Source organism: Lampetra planeri, chromosome 15 (genome assembly GCF_965212315.1).
Source record: "Lampetra planeri chromosome 15, kcLamPlan1.2.h2, whole genome shotgun sequence".
In the NCBI taxonomy this organism is placed as follows: domain Eukaryota; kingdom Metazoa; phylum Chordata; class Hyperoartia; order Petromyzontiformes; family Petromyzontidae; genus Lampetra; species Lampetra planeri.
The window spans coordinates 8,352,758-8,373,703 of record NC_136121.1 but is presented as its reverse complement, the minus strand read 5'-3'; the positions used below and the strand labels follow the sequence as shown (position 1 = coordinate 8,373,703).

The following is a 20,946-nucleotide window of genomic DNA, read 5'->3' as shown; positions in this document are numbered from 1 at the left end:
CTCTGGTCTCCCTTGGTGGGGGCGGGGGGGCGGCCCTGGAATTACCGTTGGGACACTGGGTTTTCCTGGTTTCAAACTTGAGCTAGAGTCGCGGTGCAAGCACTGCGGCTTGCGCGCTTGTGAATGAGCGGACGGGATGGCAGCCCCGGCACTGATGAATTAGCGCTCGCCCCGAAGGCCTCAGCGCGCTCACGACTCAAGACAGAGTCGGCTGTTTCGCCAGCAAAACTGTCGCAGTGTTCACTAAACGGCTTTGGTCTTTCGGCAAAGGAAAAAAAAAATGAAAAAAAAGAAAGAAATAAAAAAAACACGATGAGACTGAATGGGACATTTAGGACAGTTTTTTGGAAGTACAAGTAAATGTTGTACTTTTTATTGCGTGAAACACTGGCATGATTGTGATGTGCGCGCGGTAAATCGTGGTTAATTTGACCCTCACGCGTTACGATGTGCTGCGTTGTTAGATTCTGTAGAATGCCCTGACTGTGCCCGACAGATATCATAATTGGAGAACATTCATCAAATAGGATATTGGTGAAAAGAGGTGAAATCTTTTTGGCATAGGACTATATTATTTTCTCATGTCTAAGAAGTGTAATTTTTTACACTTATTCGGCAGATGATCCCAAAGTTTCGAGCATGACTCGAGCGTTGCTTTGAACGTTGTTTAAAATGCTTCTCAACTACATTATTCGTGACCCAACGCGGTCCACCATTTTGCAGTTACCAATCTTTTCACCTCACGTGCAATTTATTCCACTGCACACTGCACCTACTTGATGGTTGGCAATCGTAGTAAGCCGGAGTTGATCAACACTGGTTTTGAGCAAATTTGTATTGTAATCACCTCCGACTGGCCGCAGACGATAGGGGGAACGGAACAGGAAGGACTGAGGTCCGTGGCAGTCTCGCGGCTGACAAAGTGCATTACGACGCCATACACGAGCCACGTTGTTCATCCCGGACCGATCTCGGGGCGAGCCGAGCACACTGGCCGATGGTCGTCAAAAACTCTGCGGACGTGCGTGTCTTGTATGTGACTTTACGGAGGTTTCTACCGCAGTGCCGCGCGCGCCTTTAAACCGGCCGCTGGTTCCTTGCCACCCCCCCCCCCCTCCCCGTCTCGGCAGCATCACCCAGCGCCTGGAACGGGCCCTGGAGTCGACGGCGCCTCTGCTGCGCGAGATCTTCGTCGACTTCTCGCCGTACCTGTCGCGCACGCTGCTCGGCAGCCACGGTCAGGAGCTCCTCCTGCAGGGCTCCGGTGAGTGAGGAGCTGCGCCGTGCGATCCACGCCCCGTCGCCCCGCACGCGCTGAGATAATAATTTATAGTTTGCATTCATAAGGTGCAGTTCATCCAGGGATCTCAGTGCGTGCCCACTGGTCTCATACGTGGGTGGTGTAGGCCAGGCAAAACGGTTGAGTCTTTAGAGAAGACCTAAACACGGTGAGTGACCTCACCTGTCTTAACCACTTGTGGGAGGGCATTCCGTAGTCTTGATGCAGCGCATGCAGAGGTTCGGTCAGCCCAAGTGGAGAGTCTAGTTCTCGGCACATGGAGCAGATGCAAATCGGCGGATCGGAGAGGTCATGACAGTAAGTTGCAGGTTTGTCAGCTGTTGAATGTAAAATGGTGTGAGGCCGTTTAAGGCCTTGTATGTGAGCAGCGAAGTTTGCAGTTCCGAAATGTAATTATAAGCCAATGCAGAGATTGTTACTATAGGGGTGGCAATGTGCTCGCGGGGTGAGGTTCTCATCAACATCCTGGCGGGCGCGTTCTGGAACGGTTGCAGTCGGCCCAAGGCCTTTGTCGGAGCCCTGAGTAATAACGGCTTTATTTATTCTTTCGTACAGCTGATGTAGATGCAGAGCAACTACTTCGATCATACACATTCAGGTGGTTAAGCCAGACAACCGCGTCGGTAGCAGTGGAGTTGTATTGCTGGAATGTCTCCTTCATATTTGTGGATCGCGCATTGTGTCGTTATATGCTGTGCGGTCTGTTCTGGATGACCACAGTCGAAAACTGGAGATTTTTTCATTTTCCAAATTGTATCCGTATCTGCCATGGTTGGTGCGTATACGATTTAAGGTGGACCATGAGCTTCGCAGAAGATCAAAATCAAGGATCTTCTGCGTTGGGTCTTTCACAAGGTGTTTGTTGGAAAGCTGAGTGGAGTTCAAAAGAACTCGCAAACAATGACGGTTATGCTTTTTTTAAGCATCCTTTGCTTTTCAAATGCCATGCGAAAGTAGATGGCACATGTCGACCTCTGGAAGCCAGACTAGTTTGGCAGAGATCCTTCAGGGGAGAATAAAGATAATATTTCAATTACAGCCCGTGGTATATAGGCGACTGCAAAACCTCCTCTAGCAGTTTCCGTAACTTCCTTATGATCCTGGTTTGTGCTATGAATTTGCGTGGGCCACGGCAGCACCCGAGTTCATCACACGCACCGTGCGCTGGCACCGTGTCAACGTTGCGCCTATTTTCCAGGCAGTTCCTTGGGTGATCTCGCTGGCTGGTTCAGCGGTAGAGCACGTGGCTCGTAACTGTACGATGTACAAGTTGAAATCCCGGTCGGGGGTTGACTCAACCCTTCTTCCCTGTGCGGCTCTTTCAAATGGGCACCACCTTGTAAGAAAGTCAACAGTGGATGTCTATTTACTCACTGGGGCATTTACAACTCTTGGCTCATGGTAAACAGCCACCCCATGCAGATCTGAGTGGGAAATAACCTTCGTTTTCTTTTTATCACAGAGTGGACGTTGTCACGTCCGTTTAGAGTACTGTATTTTTGTGCCCTTTGTAGTCACTCAGGTAAATTTTACTGGAAGGAACCTCCTGGTTACACTAGCCCACAGGGGATTATTGTGTCCGTCGTACAGGGAGGGGCTGGGTGGGGAGGGAGGGGCTGGGTGGGGAGGGGAGGGTGGGAAGGGGCTGGGTGGGGAGGGGAGGGTGGGGAAGGGCTTGGTGGGGAGGGGCTGGTCACCCCGCAGTGCCCTTATAAAACTCAACGTTTAACCTACTCACGCCGGCTTGTGCCCGCCCTCACAGTCGGGCATATTTGCGGAATACACCACGCCGCCGTTGACCCTGGCCATTGACCGAGCAACCCAACGTTCCTACCAGCTCCCTCTGCAGGAATGTGTTACCCGTACGTTGTTCGAGTGAGTTGATTGGTTGGACGTGAAAAGATGCGAGAACCAAAGTTTGAGAATCTTTAGGGAAGGAGACGAATGATCCACACGGCTGTGCAGAAGATCAGCCAGCTGAGACGCCTCGCTCCATCTGTTTATCTTTTTAATTCCCTCTGTCTCCGTCGACTTATTGGTTATTTCATCTCTGTCCAGGCCATTCCACCAGAATGAATGCCTGCTCATGGTTAGGATTCCCGTGATAGTTTAGGTTGTAGTTCATTATGTAACGTACGCTATATTAGCAGCGCTATCAATATTCATCCGAAGTAACATCCTCCTTAAGCCAAGTGTTTTTTATTTGTTGACGAAAGCATGCCAGCGTACATTCTGAAACGCAACCCACGCTGGCATAAAGCAAGCAGATTGCCGGCGTGTTTAATCTTAGCTCTGTTTTGGCTTGAGACTTCGTCTGTGGTTGTTGTTGTTGGCGCTTTAGTTTTTGTTTCTCGGCACGGTCATCTGAGGATTTAGAGTTCTCTAGGAAATGTTATCGAGTCTTGCTGTCTTTCTGACTCGCACATTTAGCAGAAGCCCTCGTAAATTTCGATTTAAAGCTTTCGTGACTGCAGGGATTCATCTTCTTGGTTCTTTCGGTAAAGTCACGTAGAAGGAAAGTAATAAAATAATAAAAATAAAACATAATAAAATAATTCTCACGACGTTTCGGCCACAACGCAAGCAGCCGTCCTCAGGTGAAGAACAGGTCTGTCGGAAAGACGGCGTCTGAATGGGACCTGTTCTTCACCTGAGGACGGCTGCTTGCGTTGTGGCCGAAACGTCGTGAGAATTATTTTATTATGTTTTATTTTTATTATTTTATTACTTCCCTTCTACGTGACTTTACCGAAAGAACCAAGAAGATGAAGCCCTCGTAACTTGCCCACCAATCGCCGTGGAAGTCGCTTTCCGTATTCTAGAGCATAGTGGTCTTCAATCTCTCGTCCACGTTTGTACTGCTGGTGGTGGTACGCTAGGACCGTGGGAAGTCATCCACGGAGCTGCTACAGATTACGATTTTATTTTTTTATAAAACACCAGATTTTTTTTTTTACGGTGCAGTGGTTCGTGAAATATGTTTTGAGTGTTGACAGTGGTGCATGGGTCCAGAAATGGTGGGAAGCGCTGGCCTAGGGGATCGTCTTATCTCATAGTGTACTGCTGTTTTGCTGATGGTGCTCTTAATGACTATGTCATGGTGAAACCTCGAGAGACGGTGACAGCTTGGGGAGACATTTATCCAGCAGCGGATAGATGTTGGTTTGCCCGTGGTTATGATTACGATGATGAAATTACACTCTTAATAATGATTTAACTCTTCAGGGCCACAGATGGAACATTTGCTCTGTTTCTAAAACCAATAAAAAAAATAGTATATTGTACATATTTTGATGTATTAGGTAATGGCATCAAATTTACTTTGTTTCCAAATATAAACTTTACATATGACGTGACACAAACGTTCAGGAAACATTTTGAGCTGTAATTTCATCGCCATGATACCTCAACACACATATATTAAACTTTAATTTGACAAATCTGAGCTCTTTGATTTATAACCTATCACTATGTTAGTTTATAAATATCAGCATTCCTTTGATTTACTCGTATTTGCAACACTTGCGAACAAGCTTCTGGCTAATTAACCTTGATTAATTCAATTCGGCCCGTTATTATTTATCTGTATTATTTTTAGCGCAAGCTTCTGTACATTAAGCTGCACTTTGGAATGTTGGCAAGCCATTAGTTACAAGCCGCAAAAGGGGGAAAATATGTTTTAAAACAAATTTATCAAATTGGTTTAAGGTTGCATAAAAAAACTATAAAAAGTTGGCAAACTTTGCAATCGCTTGCAGATCTTTGCTGTAAATTTTGCTTTGCGCTGGGCTTGGGGGTAAAAACCGAACTGGGAAAATTGGTGGCTTAAATCATCACGGTGCCTGTAACCTGATCGTCCCGTGCTAATGTATTATGAATTCCTAAGCAGTATATTTGTAATAATTCAGTACTGCATGGCCCCCCGCCAGACAAAATCTGTGACTGTAGGTCAACAAGATTTGTAGTGCGAGGGATATGCGTTTGTGAATTCTGTACGTTTTAACCAAACACAGGCGACGCCTGTTGACATGACCAGACGTCACCAAGACCTCATTTTGACGATTATTTTCCCGCAGTTTCTCTTCCGAGATGAGATTTGTGTCTGTTGCGCAGCGGAAATGCAGTCCCTTGCCACGTAACATATCCAGAATATGCCGTAATTTTTTAGTGTTTTGAATTAGTCTTTACAACGCTGTTTACATTTAAATTAAGATTTGATGACTTTTGATTAAACGTATTTTTAAATATTTTTCCTACAATGTACAAGTACAGCCCTTTTGTCAATGCACTGCTAATGGGTCTCCCCACACTGTGCGTATTGTGGGTTAATTGGTAGCATATAAGTACAGTGTAACAATGAATGTTGCTGTGCTGGCCTCTGCTGCCCACCACATCCCCTTGCCCTGCAAAAAAATAATTATATAATTTATTGCCATTCTCAATCCACCAATTGGTGAAGGTCTTCCCAATTCATGTCGGTCATGGGAGTTGTTTTTTGCCATACTTTATCATTCTGGTGAGTGTGGGAGGATTGTGCGTGACTGTGGGATGACTGGACCCGTTCTGATATTGCTTGCCGCTGATGCTCGTTAGCCATGGCCAGGAATCAAACCCAGGTCGCCAGGTTTGTGGCGTAGCACGCTAACTACCGTACTGCCATTCCAGCGCCTACAATACAGTAGTTAATGTTTTTATCAGATACCTCTGAAATGCTGAGGCAAGAAAAAGCGATTCACGACTTTTATGGGCGAACGACAAAGTGAAAGGAGGAGGCGGAAAATGCCATTAAAATAAAAAACAACCTTCGCTGCTAGAATTTGTATCGCCATGACGACTGGGACACAGAGCGCTTAAATCCTGGGCCCACTTACGGCGTTCATTTAGGGGGGCGGCCCTCGTGGGCCGAGCGCGCACGGCTCGCTGGCGGGGGGCTCGTGGTGACGCCTGCCTTATGTCACGAGCCCTCAGAGGGCCCTTGCCGGTCCGAGTAGCACGCGAGAGCTCGTGAATCGCGAAGCGGATCTAACGTGTCCGTGAGCAGCTCCTCGGCCAAACATACCAGCCGCCCCCCCCGCCCCCCCCCCCCCCCCCCCGTGTACATATTTTTATGAAAATGTTGTTATGAGAACGATTCAATAAACTTACTCCACTTGAATATCAACCGATCTATTTCATCTCCAGTTGTTAAATTATTGCAAAATTATGACACAATATGCGAGATCTTAAAATCGGTTAAACATTTTCAATCTCCACAAAAATAAGAAGGAACAAAAATGGGAAACATGCAGAAATGGAAAAATGGAGGCTGGGTGACTTGTTGATGAAATTATTTCCAGCTCTGCATTATCTGGTATATAGAAACCCAGCCATTTCTGCAAGGGGGCTGCAGAGACTTCATTTCTTGGAAGGTTGAGGGCATGGCTAACATTGTATTACTAAGGAGCTCAAAGAATAATGTTGGATGGAATTATTTTCTTAGTCTCCAGTTGTCATTTCCATATTGGTAAAATTGTTATTTGCTCCTGGACAGGTTGAAAAAGAAAATGTTACACTGTTGCCAACAGATTCCGAAGTCCGTGTTTGATTTATCAGTGCCCTGCATCTGTCTTTGTTAACGATCACATGGGTCTTGGCTGCATAATTGCCTATTAGTTGTTGTCATAACCATCAATACATCTGTCATGGTTATAAGAATCGTCAATGCATCTGTCATGGTTATCATAACCATCAATATGTCCGTGTCACATTGCCATACCCTGCTGTAACTATATCTCCTTTATCTTATCTGCTCAGTATTTACTACAGCTCTATCTCGCCCCGTTATCTTGCTGCCATAGCGACTTTGTAAGTTATTTTATGGCATAATTTCATATCTTATCTGCGAATCGAGTGCGGGCTGTGAACCGATTGAGAATGCAGAGCTCAGTGCCAATGTTGAGTTTTACGTACAGATCGCAATGTTTTAACCTCAAACTATGAACACCTTCCTGCACCTTCCCGAATCTCCTCATTAATCCTCACATTCAACTTGATTTTGATTCCTGGCCATGGCAATCATAGGTGGCGAGCAGTGATGTTGTAACCGGTGCTTGCCTCTGCCTTCATCAACTCATACTGACCAGCGTGATCAAGTACGGTCAAAGACAACACCCATGGCCAGTGTGGTATGGGAAGGCCTTTCACCCTGCAGTGGATTGACAATCGGCCGTAACAATTTTATTCTCCCTTAGGTTACCGATAAATCCTTCCACGTTGTTTATTCTTGCCTGAATCTTTACGCGTGTTGCACGGCGCAATTATGAACACTCGTGCAGAAGAACCCCCTCCACAGACGCCCCAACCCGTAGGCAAATAAACGCAGGGTTGTGAACAAAAGTGAGATGTACTTCATTAGGGAGGAAACAATAAAATGGGTTTCAAAAAATAATGAACAGAGTCGCAGCGAAGGAATTGGAGCCACGTAAATGGGGAGCGCTAATCTCCGGGTGCCTTGAAAGAGCCGAGCAATTAAAAGCAAACAAGAAACAAGGCCACCTTAGGAGGTCAGAGGAGAGCACTGCTCGAGAGAAAAATCGCTCGTCACCCTGAAAATAAATTGAAGACACAAAGCACCGTAAATTGATCTGAAATGTTTTATACATACACACGGACACGACGCGGAAGACCCCCTCCATCATATAGGCCACCCAGCCGCCTTTGTCTCCCCACTGCTGATGTTTTTGCACCGCATCGCGTACTCATTCCAAGGCTGAGTTTAAGCGAGTGCAGGCCCAGGACCCAGTTCATTTATCACTCGCCGCTAGTGTTAGCCGTGGCCACGAATCGAACCCGGTTTGCTGGGTTTGGAGTGCATTGTGTTAACTACTACACTACCTTTCGATTTAAAGCTTTCGTGACTGCAGGGATTCATCTTCTTGGTTCTTTCGGTAAAGTCACGTAGAAATAATTGTGAGAATTATTTTATAATGTTTTATTTTTATTATTTTATTATTTCCATTCTACGTGACTTTACCGAAAGAACCAAGAAGATACTACACTACCGTTCCCCCACTATACATACACACACATTTCTATTATTCTTCTACCAACATGTCATTCCTCAATGGATTTGTAACACGTTTTTATTTTAGCGTTGAGAGAGAGAGGAGGAGAGGGAGAGCCAGGATGGGCAATGGGATAATTTTTTTCTCCATTTTTTGTTTTCTGTTGAGGGGGGTTCCTGAAATCAATCGGCTTCTCAAGGAGAGGGATTTTTACGGGACACGAGTGCCGCCACCCTGCCGACCCCGTGCTCTTTAGGGGTCACCCCCATGACCTCCCGCCGTGCCGCACCCCATGATTGAAACATAAATCAGCGGCGGGCTGCAGCACCCGCCATGCTGCTCGTTAACGCAGAGTCAATGAAATTACCATCAGAGGCGAGCGATTGCCGTCTGATTGGTCTCTTTTGTTGTCGCGCGGTGCGCGGGCGGAGTGATTCGTGCCGACGCAGCGCTGCTATTTCTGATAAAAAAATGTTACCGGAGCGTTGAAGTTTTCGGACAAATAATTTTTGTCATTACAGACAAGAGACCAACAACGACACTCGCTCTAAAGCTTCAATTCGTTTAGTCATCCAGCTGGTAATTAATATGATCTGTTTCTTAGAATGTTTTAGTAAGAGTTGCATTCCAGAATGACATATTTTAGTTGAAATTTGGTGTTATAACGCCTCATAATAAGCAGGTGAGCTAGATTGCATTGCTTCTGGAACAGTAACTTTAACCATCAAAAGTTACATACTGATATACGCCAATCGGTGCCTATTTTCAGATATGACATACCGATCAATAACACCGACACTGACAAAGACAACAGAACAAAAGTTAGAAGGTGTATAAAGGAGCATGGAGAGAGACGCTGATTGTGTTACAGTAAGAGAGAGAAAGAGAAACATATGAATCGCTGAACAAATGCTAATCAGAAACTTCGTGTTGAATAATAATTGGACTTTAGCGGACACATTGCTTTAAGGGATGATGACCAACGAGTGAGATGAGTGATGCAATGGCAGCCCACGGAGTGAGTGCGTCCAAGAAGATCGTTGCCGTGGAGATGGAACAATGTAATTGCATCTTCTTGGTTCTTTCGGTAAAGTCACGTAGAAGGGAAGTAATAAAATAATAAAAATAAAACATAATAAAACAATTCTCACGACGTTTCGGCCACAACGCAAGCAGCCGTCCTCAGGCGGCTGCTTGTGTTGTGGCCGAAACGTCGTGAGAATTGTTTTATTATGTTTTATTTTTATTATTATATTACTTCCCTTCTACGTGACTTTACCGAAAGAACCAAGAAGATGAATCCCTGCAGTCACGAAAGCTTTAAATCAATTTAATTGCCTTGTGAGCAGGAACGAGATGGATTATTTCATTGCTCGACCGAGCGATGCCAATGGCTTGGGTATGTCTTCATCTTCATCCAGCAGTGGATATATCTTGACTGATGAGAATACAAGTAAATGATTAGGTTGATGTCGCAGAGTTGGCCATGGCCAGGAGTGACATTCTCAATTTTCTTATGAGGAGTTCCCTGCTCTTCAATCAATCACCCGAACAATATATTATTATTAATATTGGTGATGGTGGTGGTGGTTGGCATTTTATTTTGCTCGCCTTTCTAGAAAATCAGAGCGCGGCTGACCTGTTCCCTGCGAGCTTTTGTGGAACCGTGAAAACGATCGCGGTGTGAACCAGCGGTCGTCTATGCACTGGGCAAAAAAAATGTGCCCGTCGCGCCCAGCCGGAGTACAGTAATAGGGGAAACGGGGACTTCTCTAGGAGGCCTTGCCGGCCTCTGCGTGTTATCCATCACCCCGGTGGCTGGACGGGCACCATTTATTTTCTGTAAAGTTTGCCATTCGTTTCACATCCACGGTCAAAGTAGTTTAGGAAGAAAATAACAAAAAGCAAAAATATATAGGATTGGGCGGGGGGGATAGCCGGAGGTTTTTTTTTCATGTGCTGGGTTTTTGTTGTTGTTGTTGTTGATGTTGTTTTTGTTGCCACGTTTATCATGCTGGGCTGAGTGAGAGCGGCCTAGGGGCCGGCGTGTGATTAATGGGCGGCATTCGCGAGGGGGCAGATGGGAAGGGCGCGGGGGGTCAGAGGTCGGCGCGACGTTTCCCCGTATCAAATATGCGAGGGGCAGATCGGGATCCGGCGGTGGTGGCGCTGCGGCCCGTTTAATCTCGGAGCGATCGACTCCGCAGTGCGCCGGTGGTCGCCCCCCTGATTGTGCTGCCGCCGATTAATTGGAGTGGCACCGTTACGAGTGAAGAGAGCGACGCGCCTCCAGAAAGTGATAGATTGCGACGATCCCCAGTGTCGGGGAATAGGCGCTCGTATTAAAACGCAACCCTCGTGCTTACCACATGAATGACTGTGATAGGGAATTGATGTCCAGTGTTAATTAATTTGGCTTCAGTGGCCGGGTTACAATATTGAGCCTCAAACGTAACATCGATCCGCATTGGTTTGTTTTCATGCTGTTACATTTTGTCATTAGAGTGTCAGTTATCCTGCCGATGTGGATTACTATTATTATTACCATTGCCTGTGTGATTACTATACTGCAGTGAAGTATGGTCGAACAACACCTTTGAGCAGCACAGCATGGAGGCAGCCTTTATCCAGAAACGGATTGACAAAGAGCTATGAATTAAATGTTATGACGGGACCCCGGGGCACCATAGTACCCCGGCTCTCGAATAATGTCCGTGATGCAGTCATTTTTAGTCTGTTGATGGTCGGCGATGCGGCAATCGACTCATCTCGATGAACTGTACACGATGCACCACTACGGTGCGTACGAGCGTTCAGGGTTTCGGCGGAATCGTCCTCGCTGCGTTTCGACATCGCGGAGTAGCACTGATTTCGGATTGATTGGTACCCCAGTCGCGGAGTTAAGTACACCCCTGTAAAAAATAGTGTCCCAGAAATAAAGTATTTAATTGCCTCGGCCATTTAGTATTATTTGGTATCCCGGGGTACCGCCATAAGGATCAATTATAGCTATCATCAGAGCATTCTCATCTCATTTTGTTGCAATATAATTTATCTACATGAAATATATATATTTGAATGAAAAAAACATATTTACAGCAAAACAGGATACTAAATAAATGTACACTGACATCAACATTCTAGATTTGAAGCTTTCGTGACTGCAAGGATTCATATTCTTAGGTTTTTTCGGCAAAGTCACGTAGGTAAAAAATTCAAATTAATAAAAGTAAAATAAAAATAAAATAAAAATCACGACGTTTCGGAGGCAACACAAGCTTCCGTCTTCAGGTGGAGCCGTCACAGCTATCGTGCCGTCACAGCTATCGTGCTGTGACGGTTCCACCTGAAGACAGAAGCTTGTGTTGCCTCCGAAACGTCGTGATTTTTATTTAATTATAATTTTACTTTTATTAATTTTAATTTTTTACCTACGTGACTTTACCGAAAAAAACCTAAGAATATGACATCAACATAACAAATGAAAAGCCAAAATAGTCCACATTTGCTTAATGCAACATGCTGTGCTGGGTGTCACCAAATTTGCCTGACTGAGAGTGTGAGGCCACCGAGATTGCGTTGAGAAACCGAGATAGTAGCATCCTCCTGGCAACTAAATACAATAGCAAGCTCTCACTGTCTCGTGAATACTCTGCAACCTGATGAGTTTCTCTCGAAGCCTGGATCGTGGGCTAGGTTTGTATTACAAATGCCCTTTTCTCTCGGAAATTAATCCGGCAGCTTGGGTATGGGTGGCTTTTATTTGTCCGTAAGCTGCACTGTTGTCGCCTCATATGCTCCAAAGACAGCGTGTGTTTTTGTTGAGTTCAAATCACAAACTTCAAATCTAGAATTTTGTTGACTTGTTTATTGCATTAAGTATGCGCGGTGTTAATCTAAACACTTTCCATTGCAGCGTTTCTTATTTCACTTGCTGTGGCACGATAAATAAATTCCGCATTTTTGTCAAGTTGGTGAATTTTGCACCCAAGCCCCAGACTCCCTCTGTGACGTTAGCCAAGGAGTGGAATGACACGTGGGACGGCTCACACTATTACGAACATTTGCAGTGGTTCCTACTTTAGCATGTTGCACATAGTTGTGTGCGTGTGAATTAGATTCCAGTCCTTGGCTAACATCAGTGCAGAGTGATTTCTGAACTGGACCTGGGGCCTCAGCCTTCGATGAGTGTTGCTTCGTGTGCCGTGCTGGCATTCATAGGTGCTCGCGAGCAGAATTTGCTTTGGCAGCCGAGTAGCGCCCAAGTTTCGAGTTAATTTGGTTCAACAAGGTGAGAACTCCAGAGACCAGGATAGTCTCATTTATATGTGTGACCTGGGCTATTGGTGTGTCATTAGGGGGCAGTGATTGCGACATATGATCAAAATTTATAAATGTGATTTTAGAACTTGGCAAATTTGGACCCTGACACCAGCACACAATTTTCCTGCTCTTGCAAATGATTTCACGGGATCTTTGACATCCACTTTGTGAAGCAGACGGCACGTTGTAGTATTCTGAACGTAATGACACCTGCAGTAATAATCGGGGCGACCTACTGGATTTGAACCGTGAACCTCTGCAACAACTGTCCAAAGTGTGACTGCCTGGCCACGTCGCGGGGTGAGCTGTGTCTCTGGGTGCACGGAGGGAGTTCACGTTCAAGTAGGCAGTCGAATGGTTAGTTTCATGGCTCGGCTGTTCTGGCTCGGGGTGACCGCTGTGTTGATAACTTTACGATGGCACAGCCGATTCCAAGCAGTAAAAACATAAGCATTTACATATTTGTCAAGCACGCTCAGCAAAATCATTACCACAACGCAATTTATTAATACGGTGCAAATTTAAGGAGTTGCGCTCGCAGGAGGGAACGCGCCATGGAGTTCGTTCGTCCACCGAGGAGAGGTGAGATCAGCTCGTGTGCAGGATCGAGATGGATCGTTGCTTCGCGTGATCGTGAGCGATGGCGATTGCTTGGGGGGGAGACCTTCGTCTAGCAGTGGATCGAACATGGTTGGTCGTGATTTTGATGATGGTGATATTGACGATGAGGAACGCTCAAAGAAATCTCGGCAAAAGAGGCACAAACTGGAATGCGCACCGGTGGCTCAATTCTGTGTGAAAATAACTGCGAGCGTGAGAATTAGCTTGGAGGACGACACTTGTTTATCTCTGGCCTCGCGAAGGAGTGGGAGGCCTCGCGTTAAGTAAATTACGAAGTTACTCACGCTTACGCAAAGTTATACAAACTGGCCAGTGACAAAGAGGTCGGCTTCGCAGTGGAGCTCGCTTGGGGGAGTGCATCTCCATTCCGCAGGAAGGAAGTTTGTTTTTCTTATTGAGATGAAGCCCGAGATAAATAAGTGGTGACGTAAATATACAAACCCTATGTCCACGTTTTATATCCACTCTTCTTATTCACTATTTACGATGCAGCATTAACGTACACAACAACGCATGCTTGGGTGTCTGTCAACGCTTTAGGTGCATGTTAATGGCCGCTCCTCCGTGTCATTTTACTTTACGGGTCTGTTTTGGTGTTGGAGCAAGGACTTGTGTTAAACCAAGATTACCTCCATCGAAATTGTCATAATTTACAGCCCTTTGGTAATACACTTCTGCACTAAAGCCCCCCCCCCCCCCTCAACGTGTTGGCCATGGGGGTTACGTGACCATAATTCACAGTGTTGGTGAGGGTGTGTTGGCGAGGGTGTGTTGGCGAGGGTGTGTTGGCGAGGGTGTGTTGGCGAGGGTGTGTTGGCGAGGGTGTGTTGGCGAGGGTGTGTTGGCGAGGGTGTGTTGGCGAGGGTGTGTTGGCGAGGGTGTGTTGGCGAGGGTGTGTTGGCGAGGGTGTGTTGGCGAGGGTGTGTTGGCGAGGGTGTGTTGGCGAGGGTGTGTTGGCGAGGGTGTGTTGGCGAGGGTGTGTTGGCGAGGGTGTGGGGGTGAGGGTGTGGGGGTGAGGGTGTGGGGTGAGGGTGTGGGGGTGAGGGTGTGGGGGTGGGGGTGAGGGGGTGTGGTGGGGGGGGTCCAGTACCAGTTTAGATACCATGGCGCCCCACTGACGTTAGCTGTAGGTGTTGAACGAACTGTGCTTGCCACGTTCATGGTGCGGTGTGCTAACCACTCTGCCACCGCTCCACCCGAGGCCACGTGCTTCGTCTGATGGAATGAAAAGGTCCCGTCCCATGTTGTTCCGAGTCATACGGCCACGGCAGAGCGAGACTTTAAGTTGTTTCCTGATTGACGGACGTGATGCAATAGCAGTGAAACTGCATTGCCATCTCTCCTAGCCCATCCCCCGCCATCTGAGGCCTTCACCCACCCCACACCCTTGGCCATCTGCACAACTGACTCCTTCCCTTCTTTTAGTTCAGCCTCAAGACTCTCACGATCCCCTCTGCCCACACTTCACCATTTGATGCCGTGCAATCGGGATCCTTCGATTGTGTCATTTGGCGGACCGTGCAATGACATTGGCGTGCTATTTGTGATATGTGGTCCTTCTTCATGGCACATTAACGATACGCTATATGAAGAAGGGGGCCATTGCCTGAGACATCGCCTATTCTTGACGGACATGTTGACTTGTCCGGTGATTGGAGTCTTGATGATCAACAACAGTGAGAAACCCCCTACCCCCCCCCCCACTCCGCCCACCCCGTCGAGAGGAATCTCGCGTACAGGAGGTTGAGAGTTGCTCGGTTGGGAATCGCGCGTTTTTTTTTTATCGCGCGCCATGCGGGGAATTTAACGTCGGGGAAACCCGCCCGCTCCATGAGGCCAGGAAGCGAGCGCGAGACACCTGATCCTGGGGCGCCTGCAACATTTTAATGAAAACCTCGGAGAAAATTCATAGCCTTCTCCCGGCCATTAGTATGTCTGCCTCGTGCCCGTTATATTCGATTAAGTACTTTCACTGTTGCGAGTGCAAACGCGTACACGCGCGCGCGTGCATGTGTGTTCGTGATAACGATGCCTCCCCCCCCCCCCGCCGGTTTACTCGTTACTCGTGAGGACGTCTCTCCGAGTCTCGAGCTCCACTTTCACGAGGGTCCTGCCACATTGGGATGTTTGGTCAGTTAGTCCGTGAATAAGTGTTGTTTTGGCACTGCGGACGAAACGGGAGTTAACCGGAGAAATGCAATCGCGGATATGGGGGAGGGGGCTGGGGCGGGGGATAATGCTGAAAGATCCGCACGGATAGATGTGAGAATCCATTGCCTTTTCTGCAGTTTGCTGGCTATCTCATAGCCCAGGCCTAAAACACATCTGGCATTTCCAGGCAGTGTCCTATTCTTGTACGAACCAGGCTCATATACCGGCTTAGCTTCCCCGAGGTCTGATGAGACCGGGTGCAATTCAAGTTCATTTGATCGAGTGCCTATGTGCACCCGGTCCTGCGTATGAGCTTCAGTGATGGGGAGACAAAGGTGGCCAGGCATGCTTGGTGCTGGCTGTAACCGCCGCTTTGTCTGCCCTTGCTGGCCTTAATAGGTGCTCACTGATAGTGCTTGCCCAGACATTATATACGGTTAAGTTGAAGATCTTGTACTTGTGTATGTATTGTTTTTAATGTTATGCAGTAGACATTCGCTTAACCAGGTCAAATACGGCCAGTGTAATGCAGAATATTTGTGGGTATCGTAAATGTTTAGGCACAACAGCTGTTGTCTGCTGTAATGTTGGAATACGTTTTTTTTTGTTCAAGTTACTTTGTATATTTAACTTTTGTGCACTGCAGCATTGCTGCACTGTGGATCTTGGAAACTTGGCAGGTTTGAGCCTGATTATTTGTTGGATGGGTGACAAACTGGGGCTTTCCAGGTGCTCCACAGGTGGGGCTGTGACGCGACCAGCAGACACTGGAACTGAGTGCTACCCCCTCATCGTAGATATGTGTGGGTTTTCTCCGGGTCCTCTGGTTTCCTACCCGCGCAGGGTTGACCACCTTGGCCCGGTTTTCCGAGGATCGTCCTCTTTTTTGAGTTCGCCATCCTGGGAAATGTGTAAGGCAAGAAAACAACGCTCGGTCCAAAGCATTTCCAGGCAGTTCCTGCTCCCTTCCTATATGGTGAGATATTTTCCTTCGGATGATATGTCCATGGGTTTTTTTGTTGAAGCTACCGACATGCCAAACTAATTTTTGGAATGAGCTAAACGTCTTGATGCAGGTCCCTCTTGGAAAAAAAGGTCCTGTCACCCAGTGAAGGTTTCCTGAATGGTACGATTGGCATTTAAATTATAGTATGTAAACATTTACATGACCTTTTGAATACATTCATTTATATATCTATACGCCTCTGCTTGATGTGTGTTTTGCAGCGAAGTCCTATCAGTCGATTAAATAAATGTACTCAAATGGTACGTCCATGAACCGAGTCTTTTAATGAATGAATGCACGTTAACTTCTCAGGCTGTCAAGAGAAATGTGCCGTGCTTACTAAGCGATATCCCAGGGATAAGGGAAGGTTGCTTCGTGCAACGGAGGAGCGATGGGGAAGCAAAAACACTTCCCCCACAATCACAGTGGCGATGATATCATCGTTAGCGCCTCCCACAGAGCGCTGTTACGAGCACCGGTTGAAGAGGCTTGGCCAATGAGATCATAAAAATGTTTCGCAAGTGTCGTTGTGTCAGCACAGCCATCTGGTAATCGAATAGGGAGCATTGTTGTTGAGGGTGAACAAAAATTTCATTGCGCTGGCAGTCGCCGCTCAAACACAAATAAGGAGAACCGAAATACTTGTTATAAGGCAATATTACTGAGCAAAGCGTTGAGGTGTTTTATGTTCGTGTTGGCTGTTTTATCAAATACATTTTGATGTCGCAGTTTAGCGAGCAGCTCTTAACAATCGCAGTAAACCATTTATCTCTAGCCAGGTGGGGAACGGTGGTGCGGTGGTTAATGCACTGCACTCAAAACCCGCTCACCCGAGTTCAATTACCGGCCATGGCTAACACCAGTGGCGTGTGATGTCTGTACCGGTCCTTGGTCTCACCCCCTCTTCACCAACCCGTACCGACCGGCGTGGCGAAGTGAGGTCACACAAACCCCCACGATCGCCACGGCGTGGGAAGGGGCAGTAGATTGATGACCGGGCTGTAAGCAATTATTATTTTAAAAATTTCAATTATCATTCAAAGTTTGTGCTTAATTTCTTGTGTTTGTAAAGTTACGTGCGTCGAGACGCAATACGAGACATCCAAAACGGCTACATCATACGCGACATCGGCATCGGCAGCATCATCATCAGCATTGGCGGCACACACGCACTCACGTGCCCGTTGCCTCTCTTCCCGCAGGTCTGGCAAGCATTAAGTCGAGCACGTCCGTGGTGGAGCTGGTCATGCTGCTGTGCTCTCAGGTAATAAAGCCCCGGCCCTCGCTCTGTCTCCCTCGGCCAGCGTGACGCCCTTTGATCGCTGCCACCCGATCGTGCGTGTTTGGCCGCCAAAAATCAACAGGGGTCACGCATTCCTGCTATACCGGGGGTTGCGTTACATCCCCGTGACGTTCGCATCTCGGCTCGATTTTTCTCCGCACGTGGACCCCCCCTAGCCCCCCCCCCCTCACACACCCCTCTCCTTCTCCGAACGCTGCCAAATTAATTGGCTGAACAGGTGGCAGCGTTTAGAGGGGTAGAGTGTCCCGAGTTCGCGCAGGGGAAACGGCGCGGCGGCATCGGCGGCTGTGGCGCAGGCTGTTAGCGTTTAACTTTCTTTCGTGCGCGTATCATCATGGGTATACGGCTAAATAAAAGTCATTACCGTATAAGCCTCGTCCGGCCAGGGTATCTAATAGCTGTTGGTGTCGTATAGCGGAAGCCATGCAAATTGGCGGAGCGCAGTGGGTGAAGGAGCGGGGGAAGTGGAATTGCACGCGGCACAAGTCAACCGAGAGCGCTTAGCGTGAGTGCCCGTCAAGGGGCTCCCGCCCGCCTCCGATTGGGCGCCGTCCCTCTGTGCGGGATCGGTCGTTGAGCCAGGTGCTGCTTGAATCTGTACAGCGTCGTTCGGCCGGTCGAACGCAAATGATTCGTCGTTGACGGTCAGTTTTTCGTTACCCGGGGTCACGGGGTGTGCAGCGGGTGGGTGGGGGGTGGTCGGGAGGCGTGGCAGCGTGGCCCTTACAAAACAAAAACACAAATGACGCAAAACAAATGCGAATTAGACGCAAAAAATTGTCTCTGGTTTACCTGCGAAGAATGGGGGCGAAGCTGTGGAATGCCTCGTGTGTTTTTAGTTTTCGGTTTTCATAATTGAGTCCTGGCAGCTGCCAGAATTCTAGCAACGCACCGTCGGTGCTACTTGAGTAGAAGTAAATGATTGCGTTTGTTCATCACGTGACAACTTTGTTAATTGGCTGTGGAAAGATCCCCCATATAGCCTGAACAGACTGTGGGGGCAAGTGCTGTTCACAAGCACCGATGAAAGGCTGGCACGGCATACGAGGTGGTGGATGGCCAGCACCATGCCCGACCACCTTTGTCTCCCTAGTGGCGATGTTGGGTGGAGGAGGGTTTACGACACGCATTTTACTCGCAGGATCTGACCTTAAAATCTATTATGAAACATTGCTCGGGAAAGTATACATGTTAAAAATAGATGTATCTGTACGACCTTAATTAATTGTAAAGCAATCCACTTCCATCCTAACTCTCCACATAAGATTAAAGCATCATTTAGTCCATTGCCCTTTTGGTCTTGTAAGGCATACGCTAACCAGCATTTGTTTAAACAAATTCAATCTGGACAGGTTTCAACCTTCTGGGTCTCATCGGCAAAGTCAGCTGCTGTAACAAAAGAAATACTTCTGGTTTAGCATACTTTATTGGTACGAGTACTCTCAAGGACGGGGCCTTGTCAGTGCAATAAAATAAATCGGTATTGTTTTCCTAACAATTACAATCAAGTAATTGTCCCTCTCATCTCTTATTTTTCCCCTTGGACGCTTGAGCAGCCCCTGCTATGTGGCCCGTGATGTGGTTATGTCGTCATTAAGTTATTAGTCAGTGGCGCGCTCCCCCGAGGAAGGGCCTGCGTTAGGAAGACACCCTCTGTCGTGCGCGACCGACGCTGTGTTTGCAGAAGCTGCTTTCTGTGCGGCAGCAGACGGCACAAGTTGGTAACCTTTGTGATGCAAATCTGATGGTACGTGACCCCGGCTGCCTACAACCTGACGTTAGCGTCCCAGCCGTGTCTCCTGGCCAACCATCATTTCGTATATAAACACACCAGTTAATAAGTTGAGTTAAAAAAAACAATGTTGGTATTGTCACTGATGTATGCCACCTGAGCTCCGGCATCATGGCCGAAGAAATCCGCTCTGAAATCTCGCAGTGCATTGCGCCCCATGTGTCACGGGATTTCTCCCGGAAAAAAAACCCTGTCAAGTGGCCTTTCTGTGCTTTGCCCGGTAGGGCCCACACGTTTCCCCGTACCCCTGCTGTGAGATTGCCACATGACAGTCGAACTGATTTTCGTCAGATTTGGTATTCGGTCAAATTTGATGCAAGATCAAAATTAACGTTTTTTTGTTAGGACTCATTGTCGATTAGGATGACCTCCACAACTGGAGAATTAAAGACAACCCACAGTGTGACTGCGGCCACCCGAAAAACTACATCCTACGCTCACTGCCCGGCTGATTGAGCACTATTCGTCCTGGCTACTCCCGAAGCCATCGCATGGCTCGCAGACTTAAACTTGGACGTGTGATTTGCACAGACTTGCCATTCGCTAGAGAGAGAGCATGACACCATGGGTGGCTGCCCAGGTTTGATCTTAGGATCTCAGCGGTCTCGACTCAGTGCTCTGAACTCTGAGCTACCCGCCACACCCCTAATAAGTAGAGTTTTTTATTATTTTAAAATATTACTTGCAAGCAAAAGCACAAGCTTGTCAGCCTCTAAGATAATACATTGCATCTGCCAGAGCATTGACCGACCTCTGCTATACTCTGTCAGCATCAATGAACCAGTTGTTCTAACGCTTGTCGGCTGTTCCCAGGAATGGTCATAGGCCATGGCTGAAATGTAAGGTCAAGTGAACGGGGAGGCCGCGCTTTTCGAGTTGTTTAATGCGCTTGGAGAACTCCAAGGTGTTGTTATCTACCGTTTCCTGAGTGGAACGATGACACCCCCCCCCCCCCGACAGGGCTACAGCGGGGCGCGGGTCCAGTGGTTCTCTCACACTGCGCTGCGAACTTGGCAACCTGAGTTGTCGCCGATTGCCAGCCACAATGAAAATCGGTGACGACTCAATATTTTTTTCGGTCTCCTAGCCCCCCGCGCTCCCCACTTCACCAACCCATAATTGCCCATTTTTCATTGAGCTTCGTCAAATAATCCCTGTGACCAAAAGGCCTGGGGCAGGGGAAGGCTTTCGTTCAACAGCGGATCGACAGACGGCTGCAAATCTCTGTTATTTAATATTTAAACGAACACCGTTTACTTTTCCACGCGCTCAACTCGTACGCCACGTGATGACGTGCGACGTTCATTCTCCCTTTAAAAGAAAATCCTTTCATGTTCAAAAGGGATTTATTGTTCTAATTTAAATGAAAGCAATTGAAACTGTGCTTCATAACCGGTAGCGCGATGT

The 20,946-nt window shown here is 47.5% G+C and overlaps 1 protein-coding gene across 1 annotated transcript in view; it reads left to right on the top strand.

The window, feature by feature from the left end:
• LOC144722679 (lipopolysaccharide-responsive and beige-like anchor protein) overlaps positions 1–20,946 on the top strand; it is a 281,782-nt gene that overhangs the window by 82,493 nt on the left and 178,343 nt on the right. The window contains exons 32-33 of the mRNA XM_078600981.1: positions 1,131–1,264; positions 17,647–17,708. Of these exons, the coding sequence (XP_078457107.1) occupies positions 1,131–1,264; positions 17,647–17,708 (196 nt within the window). The remainder of the gene's footprint in view (positions 1–1,130; positions 1,265–17,646; positions 17,709–20,946) is intronic.